This window comes from Pteropus alecto, unplaced genomic scaffold (genome assembly GCF_000325575.1).
Source record: "Pteropus alecto unplaced genomic scaffold, ASM32557v1 scaffold155, whole genome shotgun sequence".
Taxonomy (NCBI): domain Eukaryota; kingdom Metazoa; phylum Chordata; class Mammalia; order Chiroptera; family Pteropodidae; genus Pteropus; species Pteropus alecto.
In genome coordinates, this window is record NW_006438113.1 from 8,206,735 (window position 1) to 8,225,024 (window position 18,290).

Consider the following 18,290-nt stretch of genomic DNA (forward strand, 5'->3'; position numbering starts at 1 on the left):
TAAAGCAAGCATGAAGCTTCAAGCATTTCAAAGGGAATGCGCCTAAAAGAATTTGATAAGTCTCATTGTTAAATGTACCCATTGGAGTAGTTTAGGGCAAAAGTAACAGCTGGTGACTTGTGTACTAAAAATATATGGATCTAATGATGGACCAGTAAAAGAGGGATGCAGAGAGATTTGGGAGAGTGGGGGAGCTGCCGATGCTATACTGAGTTCTGTCCTATTCCGTACCTTCCCTCTGAGGTGCATTATGCCTCATCAAGCTCTGGAAGCTGTGAACTGCCCCCAGTCATTATGTGTGTAACAGATGCTGGAGCCCTCTGAGGCCTGTGTAAGTGTGTTGGGTTTACTCAGAGTGGCTAGCAACATATGCTAGCTGGGGCAACGCCCTTGGGCGTGGCTGGAGAACAAGGCCAGGATGTGTCAAGTTGATTGTCATTATGGGAGGGCCAATTTCAGCAGCATGTGCTCTAGAAATATGATGTATGATTTACCAGCGGTGTTAGGGCAGGTGGTGATGGGGGGCTTGATTTGCAGTCAAAGCTAGCATGCCTCCCTTCCCTGGCAAAATTAAGAACCGTTTCTTTGCTTGGGCTCATTCTTCCTCTATTCCACTCGCATCCCCAAAATGTGTCACTGACTTTTGCCTTAATCTTCTCTTCTTTTGGTCCCTCCTGTTTAGAAGCAGCATTACCAAATGGAGACAGGGAAATATGCTTTGATCTGAATAGAGGAAAATGCTGTTCAGTGCCCTAACTTCTCTGTCAGAGCAGAGAACCATCTAGGATTAGAAGAGTCAGGTCATGGGAAGACTAGCTTACTTAAAAACGGCCAAAGGCCACCAAGCCTGCAGTAGTGAGATGAATAAAATGCAGAGGATTGAAAGTGTTGGGGACAGACACTAGGAAGAACCAGAGCAATTAGTGAGAGTGGGGTAATATGGCATTGTTTAAGAAGGCTGTGTAATTCCTCTTCCGGGTAGGAAGTAAAGAAAGAAAAAGGAAAGAAAGCAAAACGGTGGTCATAATATCTGCATCCTGGGTTATTGTGATAATTAATTGAGAAACTCAAGGTAAACAAGTCTACCAATTAGGGTTCTTTGGTTATAAGCAAAGGAGAAATTGATTCTTGCTGACTTAAGCAAAAAAGGATTTTTTTTTTTTTGAAGGTTAGAATACCTTATGGAATTCAGAGGAAATCTGAAGAGTCAGATCCCAGAAAGAACAGACATGAACTCAAGAAGTAGCTCTGGAATCCAGCAAGCAGGAACTCAGGGCCATTCTTTAGGGTTTTACCATCAGATGACTTAGTCGCTATCGTGTAGTTACTATCATTCCACTCAAGATTGAAGGTACTGATTGCCCTAGATTGGGCAGGAAACCTTGAAGGGTCCAGACTGTACATGATTGGGGAGGAGTGGTTCCCCAAATTAAAAATCAGGTGCTGTTGACAGAAGGAAGGGCGCATACTGGACAGGCTGAAATGACCAATGTCTCCTATACAATGTCTGCTATACTCCTATACGAAATTTCCAGAATTTCGTTTTTAAACTCAGACTGAAGCTCCCTTTAATTAACCAACTACAAAAGATGTGAATTATTCCTTGTGCCTGGTTTAATTATGAAGATCTAATTGTGATTTGGGATGGTGGGGGTGCAGTCACCGATTCTGAGTGGTTTAGGTCTTGACCATCTGTATGTGATAAGATGTACCCACTTCTTCCAGAAAGTTTTGGTCTGGTCAGGACATCCCAATGTTCTCTGCTGGGGCTACCAGTAGCCTGTCCTTTGTTTCCTCATTTGACCTTGGGGCTGTTTTCCAGAGGTGACTTTGCTACACCGTTGGGATCTGTTTGCTCAGCCTTCTGCTGCCATTTAGGCAAACAGCAAAACAGCCTGTCTCCTCAAGAACAGCTCTGTTGACAGCTGGATCAGATGATGACTTTCTTCTCTTCCTCACTAGGAGGGAGAAGGCATTTCCTTCCTCTGTGATTAGCAAAGTACTATATGTGGCCCTGGGTAGGAAGTAATCTTATCTCCTAACCTCCTTGGGGTTTTCTGTTGTTGTTTGCTTGCTTTGTTTCCTCATTTGTTAAAGCAAGGTTTGGGATGGTATATACTCACAATTCTTTTGATTTCATTTTTGTCTTCCTTACATGTACTGTTTGTTCTCTCACAAACTTTAAACATGGTAGTAGATCTGAGGTGGCAGAATCAGCCGGTGCTCTAACAGGCTTGCAGATAACAAATTGTTATATTTTTTCCTATGCTTACCACTCCTAGCCAAGCACACTTTGCCAGCCAGTCCATTGGTCAACAGATAGTTCTCAAAAGCCCAGCCAGCTTTGGGGATCCTGAACTAGGTCCCAGGGGGCGGTGGAAGGATGGGGTGCACACCACCTGGAGTTGGCTTTTGTTTGCAGAGGATGATTTCCCCACAAGCAATCCTGAGGGCTGGGCTCTCAGAACGGGAGGAAGTGGGGAGTCAGGAGTTAGTTTTGCCTTCTTCCTTTGGGCAGTACTTTGAGTACTGACCACTATTTGATGTGGGCTGTGGGATCTCTTGCCACCCCACCCTGCTTTCTACATGATAAAATGCTGCCGAATTCCTTTGACAAGTCCTTCTCAAAATGCATTCCCATTGTCAACGACTACCAACGGCGGATATTGTTGAGGGGGTAGGGGGGGGGTGGACAAGGAAAGCATGATTAGAAGGTTAAGCAGAAAGACTGAAGAGATTCTAGCATATGTATTTGATATAAATATTATAGTTTTACAGAGACATCAAGATCAATATATGCCACATTTCATCTACCTCTTTGACAAAGTGAGCACAATGTATTCAGGAAAAGCTGTATAGGATTTTCAATTTACTCTGTATGATTTATTGTGACAGGATAGCTATGGGTTTTTTAAGTTCTTTATACTTGTTCCAGTAAAAATGGATATAGTATCTTTAAAAATAAACAGCCCAGAGCTGTGCATTTTATATTGTCTTTCTAGAGTGAGACTCTGCTAAAGAGAGATGTAAGACCTCCCTGCCCTTGTGGGACCTGACACAGTCGGGTTTGCTACAGTTCTCGCTCTTTAGCTTTTTTTTTGTGGGGGGAGCGGGGGGCGCGGTTGGTGGAGGCAGGGAGGTTGGAGTTGTAGGGAGAATAAACAGAGAACTGAATTAGGAAGCCATTGTAGACGTCTAGACAAGACAGGATGATGGCGTGGACTGGGGTGGGGTCAGAGAACTGGAACATTGTGGCAGGATTCATCAGTGTCTCTGGTGCAGCCCAGTCAGTCTGGGCCTCATCATTTTATAGTGACTGGCCCCAGGTCACACAGGACCGGAGCTCCTTACAGCAGCACCAGCTGCTTCCTCTGTGTAGAAGGGATCAAACTGCTGGGCCAGATCTGCCCTTGGTCTGGCACTGAGTCCCTAGACCCAGGTAGTAGACCCTTCTGACACAAAGACAAACGTGAAAACATGCAAGAGAGCCCATCACTGTTACAATTCCTTTTTCAAAGACTACTGGCCATAAGCAATACTACTCGAATCTTTTAAAAAGTGTATAGATTTTTGTTCTCATTGAACTAAACTCATCTTCAGTGGCTCTGGATGCCTAATTCCCTAGAGCCTTGGATTTTTTTGTCTGGGAGTCCCCTTTCTATCCTCCTCTTATGCTTCCAGCCATAAGTTAGCTCCCCTAAGTTGTCCATTCTGAAAGGCACCAGTGGACCTGACCTCTAAAACTCAACTGGAGCATTCAGGCTTTCTTGGCCCATCTCTGAGGAGCGGGTAGAGTGATAGAGGAGAATGTGTGGGATTTCATTCTGGAGGTGGAGATGGTTAATAATGAGAGAGTTACACCAATATATATTTAGTGAAGAGGTGCCCATGGAATAAGCAATTGGTAGTTTTCCAGCAAGCCCTGATAGGATTCATAATAGTCAAGTATCATTCTTATTCTGATTAAGTCACATTCAATCTCTTGCTTGATGCTGTGCTTGCTCTATGACCCACCAGCATTACCCACTCCTAATTCAATCCAGCTTGTGTTTATGGAGCCCTTACCCATAACCAGCCATGCTTGCTTACACAGAATGCCATCTGCTATTATTTTGGCATTTAAGATGCTTCTTCAGTCATCTGAGGTAGATCTTTTAATTAGAACCATTAACATTAGTTTATCCCAAGAAAAAACTAAGCAAAACTTTAAAAACCAAAAAGTCCATCAGATGAGAAATGCTTATGATTTAGGTGTGTTGGCCATCTTCACAAACTAGTTGGCCAGGCCCACTAGAAATCAGTCATTACAGTTGCCAGTCATCTCAATATGTTCAATCCAGGGCCGCAGATGGGAGCAGCATTAGCTGCCTTCATAGAGTAACCTTCCTAAATACTCTCCATTGTCGCTGATCATCTAGATTTCTGTGATCCTCCAGATCCTTGGGCTGGTGAGGAAGTCCTGATCTGGACATGGCTTATAATATCTAAAATGGACATTTGAATCACTTTGCAGTCCCTGGCTTGCCAAATTATGTGGTTTAAGTTAAAAAACTTGGGTTAGAGTTTGCTGTCACTCAGCTTTGATATCCTGAGCCTTCTGGCACGGTTGACCAAATGCAGCCAGAATCTAGTGATAACTGTATCACTCTGATACTTTAAGTGAGGTTCATCTCTGTTCACCCTAGTCCCCACACTAAGCCTCTCTCTTGGCCCAGTGAGGACCCCTCAGACACCTCTCCACTCCGTGTTCAGGAGAATCTCTTGTTGGCCCAGCCCTGCCCTCAGGGAGCAGAAGCTGATACACTCAAACCAAATAATGTGCCCTTTCCACATTATCACTTTCTTCTTAGTGAGAATTAGAGTCAGAGACCTGGGTCATATCCCTGGGCGAGTCACTTTTACTTGCTGTGAGATCTCAGGCACGTCAGTTAAGGAAATTGAGGTTCAGCGAGGTTATCTGAAAAGGTGCAGGTCATAGGAACACAGGATTGTTTGAGGATTAAGTGAGATTATATGGGCCACAGGGCACTTTATATCTGTTACATACTGATTTACGGATATCACATGAATCCTACCATTTAATAATGCTTACAATGGGCCAGACCCTTTACTAGGCCCTTCGCATGTATTATCTATTTAAATAAATCCTCAAGATAACCTCATGAATCAGGTCCTAGCTCCAGCCCCTCAGAGACTGACTTTATAGTTGTAAAATGCAGAATTGGTACCTTGCCCAAGACTACTTAGTTATTTGGTGTCTGAACTGAGCTAACACAGGGCTCTCAAAGTAGGAATCTCACATGGTAGATTTGTAGGTGTCACAGAACCCGACAGAGATAATTTTGCATGAGGATCTTTTCGTCATTCTTCAAATCATGTACTGTGAACAACCATCACTCTGCTTCCAAGGACAGCACACCCTGCTCTCAATCTTAGAACATTTTCGGTTATCAAAGATACAGGAAATTCTGCCTCTCTTCTCCCCACAATATCATCCTTCCCAAAACTACTGCCCCTGGAACTTTCAAGTCCTGAAAACATTTCTGGAAAATAAATTTTCCCCTTTCACCATCCATCCCTCGCACTCCTGCAGGGCCTTCCGGTGCTCCCTCAGACATGGGCTGGTGGGAGCAAGCCTTCTAGTGCCGATGCTGAGTTAGAGAGGCGGCTTCTCCCCATCCGTCAATTCTAACTGCATTCAAACATTTTCAATATGTGGGATCCTTGATAACTTTCACTGAATGGAAAGCAAAATGAAGGGAAATGATTATTGGCACAAAAGGGGGAAGCCGTAAATCTTCGAATCAGATATAGGACAGATTGGAACAATATGGGTTCTCCAAGGTTGCCATGATAATGTACCTAATAACTCTCCTTGGGCAAAAAGGCAATCTGCTTTCAATCAATCTTGCTTTTTCTGAGCAAAATTACCAATTATGTTGAAGGAAGATTTTTTTTTTTGCCTCCCTTTTTGATAAAGACTACTCTCCATCCTAGAAATCATGCTATAGCTAAAAGATATATATTTTCAATTGTCTAGAATGGTATTGGACAGCTAGCACCAAATGAGAAAAGTCAATTCTTTTTTTCTCCTCTCTCCTGCCAGCATTTGTCTACTTCTTAAGAGAAGTGAAAGCTAATTAAAGGCTTAAGGGATAATATCGATTGCATTGGAATATATTTTATATGTACCCAGCACATTTTCAACTAAGAGAACCCTGACTCTTTCTAAGGCTGAATAAATCAGCTAGCTGAGCCTTTGATTCAAGGGTGAGAGGGTGAACTCATCTCCTTCCCTTCCACTTCTCACACATCTGTCCTAGAGATGAATGATTTTAGAAGAGGAAGAGGGAATGCTGGCAGATGTTCATTCAGTTCTTTGCGTACAGGATAGAAAGGATGAATGCTCAGGCATTTCCTTGGCTCTCTCATTGATTTGAGTCCAGCTTTGAATAATAACCAGGCTTACGCTGGTATAGAACTTTGAGCTTTGCAATGTCTGGTGCAGGGGGCTGGCCGAGGGTATTACCTCTTAGTTCCCTCATCTATTGACTGGGGATAACAAGATTGCCCAGGATCATACACATCCTTGGTGGCAGAGCAGGGAATCAAATCTGGCTTACTTGCACATGCAGGTGAAACCACACATCGGTCCTGTGGAGGTGCCTATAAGTTGGATCTATGCTAGCCTCGTTCTTAATCAGGGAAATTTATGGATGGAAAGTGTTAGAATTGCCCCAAGCAGCCTCACTGTCATTTGTGGAGAGGTCAGACAAGGACTTTCGGTCACTTTCTGAACACAGCTGGCAAATTCAGCATCACAAATCTTACTCAGAACGTTCAAATTCATCGGCAGCCTGTTTTGTCCATAGAAATACACATGCGCCACCAGAAACATTTTAAGGTATGACATGATAAAAAGGTATGTAATCTAAGTGTTTAATTACTTCGCATATTCTGACATACTATGTTTTTCAGGAAGGAATTAGTCACACGGGTTTTGGATGGGTGGCTAAGGGACCTCCCTCAACCCAGCAGGCGCTGGCTAGAGAGCAAAGTGATCATGTTCAAATGTCTCTTCTGAGGTAGCCCATTGACATTCTTCCCTCCCTGTGAAGGCCTTTGCTTGCCCGATCGCTAAGTGTAGCACCGTAACGATAACAGTCCATAATGGTGATATTATTAACTGCATCGTGCATATTATTGATTTACTCTTTGTTCTGCATCATTATCCTTTCACCAATGAGTTTACTGCATTATTCTCACATACTTAGTCAAGCACCAAATTACAACGAAAGGGCAAGCTCTTGTAATGGCATCTAATGGAACATTGCATAAGTGATCATCACTGCTTCCTATTATGAGCTGCCTCCAGCCAATGAGCTTTTTGCCTTATTAGAATGTGCACAGAGCAATTATGAAGTGTAAGGGACCTGGCCATTTTAAAATTTTCCCACAAAATTACCGTGCTTCATGTTTGCCACCTGCCCATGCCTCAAAGCCCAGCCAGGGATTCAGCCTCTGTCACTATCAGCCTGAGGGGTACAGGGACCTGGACTGAGCCCCTTGCTGCAGTCTCTTTACTAGAAGCTAGCGGGTTTCCTCCTCACAGTCACTCCCTGACTTTTGGTCCTGGGGCTGACTCTTGCACCAAAGTGCTTACTCGTGATTGAGCATCATGTAGACAGTATAAGTGGCCACAGCATAGCCCGATGTCAAAGTCAGATTGGCCCAGGAGCCCAGAGATATTGGGGGGACTGTTGTTCCAGCAGTTCAGGAAGAGGGGCTCCTCTCCTTATGGGGAGCCCCCATCTCCGGAAACAGAAGTCCAAACCACCTTGGAACAAGGCAAACAATGCCAGCCTCATCCCTTCTTAGCTTCTCCTCATCTTGAGGTCAATTCCTTTGGCTGTCAGAGAAATCTTTGGTACCCCAAAGAGGCAGCTGTCTGGGGATGTGCAGATCTGCAGCATGATCTCCAATTCCATAGGCGTCCCATCCCCATTTAGCTTTGAGTAATGCTCACTTACTGTAAAGTGTTGCATGCCCCCATTGTCGGAGGAGTTATGGCGGAAAAATGCAAAATTTCCTTTTTACTGCTTATGGCCAGCAGAGCCCATAACGTGTCAAGCCGCACATTAGCCACCCTGATAAAAGTTCGCTTTCTTACACACAAAATCATCGTTTCAGCAAGATTTGTTATCTCATTACCTGATAAGCTCTATGTCATAAACCAAGACTCATTCGGTAAATCTCCCGGGAGGACGCTTTGTGGGCAGAAAGAGAGAGATATGAATCTGCAGGGGACTTGATAATGCAGCATTTAAGCACAAGCATAATGTCACTTATTGTTAAATGCATAAAACCACTTGGCCAAACGGTTGGGCTTTTAATAGGATTTTGTGCAGCATCAGGTGAGAAGCCATATGCCTTTTCTGTCGAGGAGTTGCTGAGCACCTGCCAGGGCCGCTGCTTTGCCTCACAGCCCTCTGGGGATGGGTGCTAGGCTTTTACTGAGGCCTTGGGAGTCAATAAATGCTTTCCTGCAGCTGCGCGCTTTCTCCGTCTTGCTGGGGGTGGGTGCCTGGGTCATTGCTGGGCCGGCCTCAGCTAACTGGCCTCTCCCGTTCAGGCACATTGTGGTCTGTGGACATATCACTCTGGAGAGTGTTTCCAACTTCCTGAAGGACTTTCTGCACAAGGACCGGGATGATGTCAACGTGGAGATCGTCTTTCTTCACAAGTAAGAGGCCCTGTTTGTTTGAAGACCCTCCATCCAACCAGACACTGACAGGGACACCTGAGTGCAGGAGTGGTGGTGTGGGGACAGCACAGAGTCAGCTCAACCAGGACTCCTGCTGGCCTCACTGGAGGGGACAGTATAGACCAATGGAACGGGAAGCACCACGCTAGTACAGTGATGAGAGCAGCGTCTGCCTCTTTGGAGGCAATTCTGGAAAATAACAGTGGAGTTTATTATACGTCAGGCATGTCATCACTGTTTCCTCAGCTGTCTGGATCTATGTGATCCAGGTGTGTCCACAGTGTCCAGTGTGGAATGATTAGCTGTATGGGGGGGTACTCTATGAGTGCAGGGGTGACATAGTGGTCAAGCAACACACAAACGTAACAGGAAGCAGGGTATAAAATAATAATAACAACTGTGGTTCCTAGAAACCGTCAGTGAGGGACATTGTGCTGGTCACTGTGCATATAGTCCCTCTTTTAATCAATAGAGGGAGTAAAAGTACGTGTCCTGGACTCAGTGTCTGGATCTGAATCTTGATTCAACCAGTTATTTGCTGAACAAGTTACTTAATCTTTCTGGTCTCAGTTACTACATCTATAAGAGATCATCCTGGGCTGTTGTGAGAATGAAAAGAAGTAATCCCTGTAAAGTAGAGTATGTAGAGTAGAATCAGGCATGCAGTAAGTGCTCAATAAATGTTAGCTATTATCATGAAAGATAAAACTGATTAGGTCACATTATCAATTCAGGAGGTAGATCTTATCATGTTTATTTTATAGGTATGGAAAGCAAGAGCTCTCCCCTCTGCTTGATGATGTTGAGATTTTAAGCTTTGCTTCATTTACTTTTAGGTAAAGGGTAGTCTGCCACAGGGATGAAGAGTTGGGGGACTCAGGCATATTCATTTGGGTTGCCCCGTCTTCTTCCTTTATGGATATGGGGCCATCATGGGGCCAGCTCTAGCCCCATGCTGCCAGAGAGACAAAGCTTACATTGGTGTTGGCTCGATATGAGATTGACCACCCAGGACTCATTCTTGCTCTGGGAGCTTATAGGTGACTTCTCTATAAGCTCCCATCTGTGCGTCTCTCCTTTGGGCATTGTTCATAGAATAGCAAACTGGCCGCCATGTTTGAGTACCAGCATTTTTCTTCTTAGCAAGTCCTGAAAAGATCAGCCAGACCATGGGCCCAGGAGCAGAACCCATAGATCCATTCAGTGCTCAGCCACCGATTATCAGCAGTGGGGCCTGTCTTATGTTGAGCCTTTTGGCAGGTTCAAGAAAAGTATAGTATGTAGGTTCCGCCCTCATATAGGTTGGACATTTCAAGGTGAGCACATGTGCAACAATTAAAGCACAACGTCGACCTTGTATTAATTGACCGAAGTCAGTTTAATCAAGTGGCAGAATCACATGTGGCATCTGTATCAGGGTGAGACCACCGCTTCTTGTATTGCTAAGGCAAGCTTCATGAAAGAAGCATGATTTGCAATGGATCTGGAAGACTGGTCAGATTTGCACAGGTAGCTCTTCCATCACCCATAGCTTCAGTCTGAATGAACAGGTTGGCTACTAAAATTTTCATTACTGGGATTAACCTGTGTCAGCATCGTAGTAGATGGCCCACTTAATTAACCTCTCAAAGCTTTGTGTTAATACCGTACCCTCCTCTAGGGTTATTTTGAGGTTTAAATCAATTAATACTTGTCAAGTGTTTAGAATGGTGTCTGCCACATAATAAATGCTGAAAACATTAACAATTATTATTATTCTAGGTACTTAATAAATGTCAGTCAAGTATTGATTAACACAGTCCTTGGCACCTAGTAGGTTCTAACTAAATATCATCTCCCAGTGCCTAGTATCATACAGAGAGTAGATATTTTTCGTCTCGGGATTAATAAATGAATGAGTAGGTCATCAATATTTTAATCTTTGTCCTCCAGTGGGGAAGATGTCTTTACGGCTCAGCAGTAAGAATGATGAGTAGTATACACACGTGTGAATCAAAAACAATACTGAGGGTAAATAACTCCTTGTGGCTGCTCAGAGGTGAAATTTTTTTGATCCAGGCACCAGAGGATGAGAAGTCCATGCAGTGAAGAAGTAGAGAAAAGGCTTTTGATGGCGGGAACAGCAGGAGGCTCTGCCAGGGGGACCTTTGGCTAATCCCTGAAGTCACAGCCTGAGTTTCTCTATTCATAAAATAGGGATTCCATTCATGATGAAGTCAAAGACATTTCACCCCACAGGCCTCAGACTTTGTAAAGGTTGTGAGCCTCTTTATTTTACCTTGGTATTGTTTTTGGTTTTCAGTTAGGCTGGAGTTTTACTTCTCTGGGGTGCAAGCCTTTTATTTATGGCAAGAAATGAGCTGCTTTCAAAGCGAAATCCTCTTCCCAGGTCTCCCTCTTTGGAAATCCAAGAGAAGGGAGGCCATGGAGGCTGAAACACCTGGGTCTGTCTAATTAATGGCTGTTTCTTCTCTCCCTGCACAGCATTTCCCCTAACCTGGAGCTTGAAGCTCTGTTCAAGCGACATTTTACTCAGGTGGAATTTTATCAGGGTTCAGTCCTCAATCCACATGATCTTGCAAGAGTCAAGGTAAGAAGAGAGAAGTGACTTCTGCTTTCATTCCATGTAAGAGGGGGGTGCCTGACTGTGGTGATGGGACATGTCTCCCAGGATAGTTAAAGGTCACCTCCAAGCCCCTAATGAGATTAAGTCGGATACCACCAACCTTGACATCACTGCTCCCAGGACGTTGTTCTGCTGGCACCTGGTAGACTGTTACCTGTAAGCATTCTACTTGGACTAGTGATAACATGAAACTCATTTTGCTAGTTCCCTCAATATCAGCACTGCTAAGAGAAGCAGACAAGTTGTATGAACTCGATAGTCTCGTATACAACATAATAATCTAAGTTATTCTCACCTTGAATACTTAAATTAGACTCAGTGTAGATCTGAAATCTAACATTTACATCAGAAAGGAACATGAAGGATAACTTATAAAATTTCACCAAGCCATAAAATATTTTGAGCTTTCTTTATTCCCCCACCAAAGACTAAAGGTATAAAACTAAACATGTAGATACGTGTATGAGTTAGTCTTTCTTTCCAGAACCTGAGGTTTATAAGGGAAAAGGATCCAGCAAAATGGCATTTGCTACTTTGTTCATTTTATATCGATTTTGTAAGCATGCTCAATATTTACTCGCCAGTGAGTATAGATTAAAATTCTGAATCCACTGACATCTAACGCTAACTGTGGTCATCACATAATGCAGTAAATAATGTAACTGGCAAACATGAATAAGCCAAAATAATTTGAGTCACTTCTTTGGCTTATTAAAGAAAACCAGAGACAATTTTTGACACACCGTGTAGGAAACGGTACCCTCCCACCAAATGCAGGAATGGTCAGTAAGGTACAACATACCAAGTAGGACAGATTGCAGGCCGGAGCCAGCATGAGAATTCTTATGCTTATAGGGTCCGGTTAATCTTAATATTACCCAGACATGATCCAAGTTATGGCTAATGTGAAATCTTATAAGAACTTGGAGAAAATAGTTATTGTTCACGGACCTAATTTAGATGTAAGCTGTTATTAGTACAACTCATGATCCCCTCAAGGGAATAAATCTTTTTTGGCTCATGTTTAGATAAGTCAATAGGTTGTATTTTGAGATCATCTGTAATACATCATTTCATACACATAGATTTATTGTCTTTTGAATATCTGAATACTAATTGAATATTAAATAGTAACTGAGCTGTTATATGATTCAGGTCTCTCATTTCCTCTTATTCCCCAGTTAAAATGTGAAAAAGGTTAGATGAAAGACTTTGGAGGCTAAATTACTGAATCCCCAACAATTCATGTAACGTGGTAACCTGAGAGAAGGGGTTTAGCCCACCTAACTCCATTTCTTGCCTGAGAAAATTGGGATGATGGTGCAGATGGTGGGGAAAGGAGGTGGGAGGGTACTGAAAGGCTTAATTAATTGTTATTTGAAGAAATCTGGAAAGCTCACAAGTAAGAGACTATGGGAAATGAATAGTGTAATTACCAAGGTACATGGTTTACCCTCCAACAGCAACAAGATGAATTGTTTATTCCATAACACGAACTTGCAACCTATACTTTTGACAAAAACTACAATCTCTCAGGATTCTTATTTTTTTATTTACTTGCAAAGAACCAGATTCCCCAAGAGCTGTCAATAGGCAGAGACTTCCATCAAGCATGGCTATTTATATGTTTGTGTTCTGTGATTTTCCTTTTGGTGTCTTAGATAGAGTCAGCAGATGCATGCCTCATCCTTGCCAATAAGTACTGCGCTGACCCTGATGCTGAAGATGCCTCCAACATCATGAGGTAACCTTGGGGAGGCTGGCTGGGGAAGGTTCTGGCCTTGGCACTCTGTGGCTCACTTGCTACCCTTTGGGTCCTCTGTAGAGTCTATATCTCCCATAAGCCACCCTACAACTTGCCACCTGCATAGGTCCGGGGGAGCTGAGGCTGTGGTGAATGTGGAGGGCAATGACATAAGGCATTGTCAACAGGAAGCTCACCCTTAGAAGATAGGAGCTCTTGGGTCTTGAGTCTGAGATCCTTAAGACAGGACTAAAAGAGGAAAGACAAATTTAAATGGGCACAATCTTAAAATAAGGTACCATATTTCCTAATGGGGAGTGGACCTGAGATATCTTAACTGGGGGTGATTTTGTCTCTCGGGGACATTTTGAATATCCAGAGATGTTCTTGGTTGTCATAACTAAGGGATAGTGCTGCTCACATCTGGTGGGTAGAGGCCAGGGATGCTGCTCAACATCCGACGAAGCACAGGACAGCTCCCCACAGCAGAGGATTATCTGGCCCAAAATGTCAGTAGTGCCCAGGTTGAGAAGCCCCGTGTTAGAGCTTTCCAAATGTGTCTATAGCACATTGATTAATATCACCCATAAAGAGGAGTTTGTTCACCAGTTAGCTTGTTTCAACCAGTTTCCCAAAATGAAATAGTTTTCTTACCGAAATTGTTTTCAATACTTTTAATACTAATATGAATTTCTAAGATAGTGATCCATAGAGAATTTGTCAAACCGATTTGACCACACCTCCCCTTTTCTGTTTTTGGAGAACATCTCCTGGGAGGATGCTCTTCAGAGAACACTGCCCAGTGTCTTTTCTGCAAATAGGCTGGGCCTGTCTAAGACCATTCTCAGCCCAATTCCTATTCCTTATTCTTTCAGAAGAAAACTTCTGTTTTTGTTTTTTTCATAGACCCATATTCCAGACATCTATCTTGTGACTGTGAAATGGCTAAAGAGTTAACATATTTTGCTCCAGATAGTTAAAGGCCTTTTAGATTTCTCTCTCCTGAAGCATAAATTGCAGAATAGTTAAGAGAGCTATGAGGGAATAATAAAGAGAACCTTCTGGAGAAGAGATGAACTAAGAGAAAACATTTCACTCCCACTATATTCCCAGGAACTTGCCTAATTGTGAACAGCCATCCTTTGGGTCTAGACAAAAGTTCCCCTCTTCCTGCAGCTTGGTTTACTGTGTCCCGGGAATTTACTGAGGTGGAAGGTGGGGAAGTTGCCTTTGCATCATCACAGTGCTTGCATCTCCTTTCTTTGCTTTTAATCAGTGGCCCCAAGTGACATGAGCTTTCCCATCAATGAGGTGGGGGAAGAATTCCTCTGTGCGTTTCGGATGAGCAAGTCTTCCCCTCAGCATCTGGTCCTTGTATCTGGCAAGTGACATCTGGTGCAATGTTCTCTTTCCAAAAGCTTTTCTTTGACAATATGCGTAGTGAAGTTGTTTTAAGGAAGTTGATGCATGAACTCTTATAAGCATTGGGCTTGCCAGGCTGCAGGGTCATAGTGGAAGTGACATGCTTCCACACCTGGGTCCATCCCCTAACTAGTCACAGCTGAAAATGACTACAACAGCCTCAGCTTCAGGTGGACCAGTCGGCCTTTTCCTTGAACTAGGATTTCTGTCCTTCATCATGGTTTGGTGTCATTTGAAGTGATTAAAATGTAGACTTTAAGGAACTGGGCTTCATTAGCTTTAAAATTTCAAACAATCAACAACAACAACAAAACAGAAGATGAAGCTTAATGTGTGGACCCAGTGAGAAGTTTGAGGCTGGCACTGTCTTTTTTTTTCCCCCAAAAGTGAATAATTGAAATGATAATAGGTTCGAAATAGGCATTTCTTTTAATCACAATATTTTATTTAAGCCTTGACTACGATAGAGTTAATATGAACACATATAGGTTACCAGGGTAATTGGCATGATGCCAAGGCATAAAAATGACTGAACAAAGGTAGTATCAGAAATGTAATTAAGCCATCCATTAACTGGAATTAGAACGAAAGCTCAGGCAGCAAAAGGAAATGGGAGGCTCAGGGTTAAAAATGGGCTCTGTCTTTTCCTTATTTGTATAATCCTCCTTCCTCCTTAGTTTAATGAGACCAATCTGCCCTGTTTGAAATTAAAATGTCAAAGATCCATTTGAAATGAGCTAATGCAGAAAACTGGCTGATGCTGTGAACTGAATTCAGAGGGCTGACAGAGAGACTCAGAGTCCTTGAGTTATAAGCACGGGCCAACACAACGCTTTTTCAAAAATAAAATGAAATCTTTCAAGTGCAAAAGCCCAGGGTGAATTTGTTCAGGAGAGGCTTATGTATGATCCATTTCCTAAATTCACAAGTTGTAGCTTTTCAGACAGAGCTGCTCCCTGGCTGCCTTCTCTCCGTCTTTGTACAAAAAGGAATGAAGCATAGAATTTCTTGGTGGGACGTTTGTAGGGTTAGTCATAATAAATGCACTTGCATTTCTGATTAGGCTTAGAAGGTGGGCCTTTCTGTGGAATTCAATTCTTTAGTCTTCCTTGTCACAGAAGGAAATGTACAATGTCACCTCTAACAGAGTCGGTAATGACAAAAACCATAACTTAGACGTGGAAAGAGCTTTTAATGATTTCAAAGCATTTTCACATCTGGTCTTTCATTTGCTGCTCATACCAAGCCTGTGAAATAAATAAAGCAGGTACTGTTGCCGCCAGTGTCCAGATGAGGAAACAGTCACAGAGAGACCAGGGATTTCCTGAAGGTCACCCATTCGTTAGTGCAATAGCTGAGGCTGGAGTCCAGGTGTTTCTATTCCTCCGCTCTCTACCCCTCCCCTTTTAGCGCAGCAGTCGTCACAGGGAGCAGAAGTGAGGGTTGGAGGCCAAGCAGTGTGGTTAATACTGAGTATGGACTGAGTGTAGTTTAGGGAGAATTTTCCTGACCTCTGAAAGGCCTTGCCCCTTTTCTACAACCACAGTCAAAGTTGTCATTTAGATGCTGTTAGCAAGGCGTTGATTCCATCCTAAGAGCCCTGCTTAGAAATTATTTCTGCGAGTGGTCATATGTGTGAAAATTAGAATCATTTGTCAGGCTGCTTGTTTGATTTGTCATTGTTGCCTGAAGTTGTTAACTTGGAGAAGCGGACTCAGAGCAAATTGTTTCTAGGCTCATCCCCAGGGTATATGAGATTGCACACCTCACTTGGCCCCATGAATGAGCTTGCTTCCTTTGTAAAGATGCCCGTGTAGGCAAAAAGCCCTGACCCCTGCTTTAGAGTCCAGTACACACATGTCACATACCATCACCAGGACATTCTTCTTTTATGCCCAGGACACAGTCTGTGGCTGTTTTGTGGTTTCTTTTTCACACTACCATGGGGTACGGGGGTGGAAACACAGTTTAACTTGGCTCAGTGCCTGCAACCCCTCAGGATGGCCCTGGCTGCTGGCCCCACATCCACTCCTTTTGGATATAATCAAATTAATCTTCCCATCAGACTCCAAGGGTAAGGCAAACCCTGCCTCAGCTTTGGTTCTTTCTTTTTCAGAGTAATCTCCATAAAGAACTACCATCCGAAGATAAGAATCATCACTCAGATGCTGCAGTATCACAACAAGGTAGGTCAGCGAAAGCCTGTCCCAGGCTCAAAGATGCACATGTGAGTCCAGTCTCTTCTCCCTCACCATACAGCCATACACATGCATGTCCAGGCCTACATATACATGTGCATACACAACAATGCAATCCCAAGGCCTGGATAAAGAGGGTGGTGGGTAAAAACATCCTTGGGACATTTTTTTAGTCCACACACCTTGTTTGCAATTGGTCACTAGAAGGAAGCTCCTTCACATACTGATTTATTCATTCAGGGACCATCTAGAGCAGGAGTCCCCAACCCCTGGGCTACAGACCGGTACTAGGTCCATGGTCCATTAGGAAACAGGCCACACAGTGGGAGGTGAGCAGCAGGCAAGTGAGCAAAGCTTCATCTGTATTTTTAGCCGCTCCCCAGTGCTAGCACCACTGGTCTCAGCTTCACCTCAGATCATCAGGCATTAGATTCTCATAGGAGCACTGGTTCCTGGTGCCAAAAGGGTTGGGGATCACTGATCTATAGGTCCCCTAAGTTTAGAAATATTGTTGCACTCTTAGATCCTATTCCATGAACTTCTATTTTCATGTGCTGCACTCACTTCTTTAGTTGGTATTTACTGCATACCTACTATGTGGTCAGCACTCTGTCTGATACCCCCTCATCCCCCAGGGATATAGTGAAGGAGAATTCCTATTTTGTGCCCTCAAGGATTTAAGTGTAGGGCATCTCCCAGGCAAGTGATAGGATGTTTCTGAGAACAGGTGAAGTTGGAGGAATGGAACACGCATTGGGTGGAGAATGCAGAACATGGCATTCTCAAATTCAAGATGAAAATTACATGGTTGAATTCAGGAAAATAGTTGGCTTCCTAGAGATTAAACATAAAGGAATTTTCCTAGCAGTATAGTTTATAAGAAGGATTGGAAAAAATACAAACATTGGAGTCTCTGTTTTTCCCAGTCCTGTCTCTCATTCAAAGGCGATGCTCCTTCACTCAAATGGTCATTAAACTTCCAGGAAAACAGCTTTGGGGGAGGGAAGGTGGCACCTTTCTCCGTTTGGTATGGAACCAGTTATCCCCTTAATGAGGCTTAGAAATGGAGGCTGCTCAGTACCTGGAACCAGGTGTCCTGTCTGAACAGAATAACTCCCTGCTGGGTTATGAGTGAAAGCGTGTCCCATCTTATAGGCCATATTCCCTGAAATGTGGGCCGTCAGGTGACCCAGAGAAGACCCGTTCTGCCAGATGCTCCAGTGCCATGCCATTATTTCTTAATTGCTGGCAAGTGCTGTCCCATTTTGTGCTGTGTAGAGGCCCATCAGAGGCTGTCGTTGAGTGGAGCCTGCTGTCGGTGACTGGCCTACCACTCGGGTCTGCTGTCCATTGCCAACCATTGTCCAACCCTCGGCAGGTGCTTCCATTGCAAAAAGTGTTGCACTCCAGCCAATGGGTTTGGTGGTGGGCACCCAAGGTCACATTGTCCTGTTCATCTCTGGAAAACTCAAGAACACTACAGAGACGAAGTGAGGATATTGGTAACTCACAAGCATCAGTTTGGAGCAGTTCATG

At 43.6% G+C, this 18,290-nt stretch overlaps 1 protein-coding gene across 5 annotated transcripts in view; it reads left to right on the top strand.

Moving 5' to 3' along the window:
* KCNMA1 (potassium calcium-activated channel subfamily M alpha 1) overlaps positions 1-18,290 on the top strand; it is a 686,137-nt gene that overhangs the window by 477,076 nt on the left and 190,771 nt on the right. For all 5 annotated transcript variants that reach the window (XM_025049379.1, XM_025049381.1, XM_025049380.1 and 2 more), the window contains exons 10-13: positions 8,633-8,743; positions 11,249-11,354; positions 13,052-13,134; positions 16,673-16,742. In XM_025049379.1, coding sequence (XP_024905147.1) covers positions 8,633-8,743; positions 11,249-11,354; positions 13,052-13,134; positions 16,673-16,742 — 370 coding nt within the window. The remainder of the gene's footprint in view (positions 1-8,632; positions 8,744-11,248; positions 11,355-13,051; positions 13,135-16,672; positions 16,743-18,290) is intronic.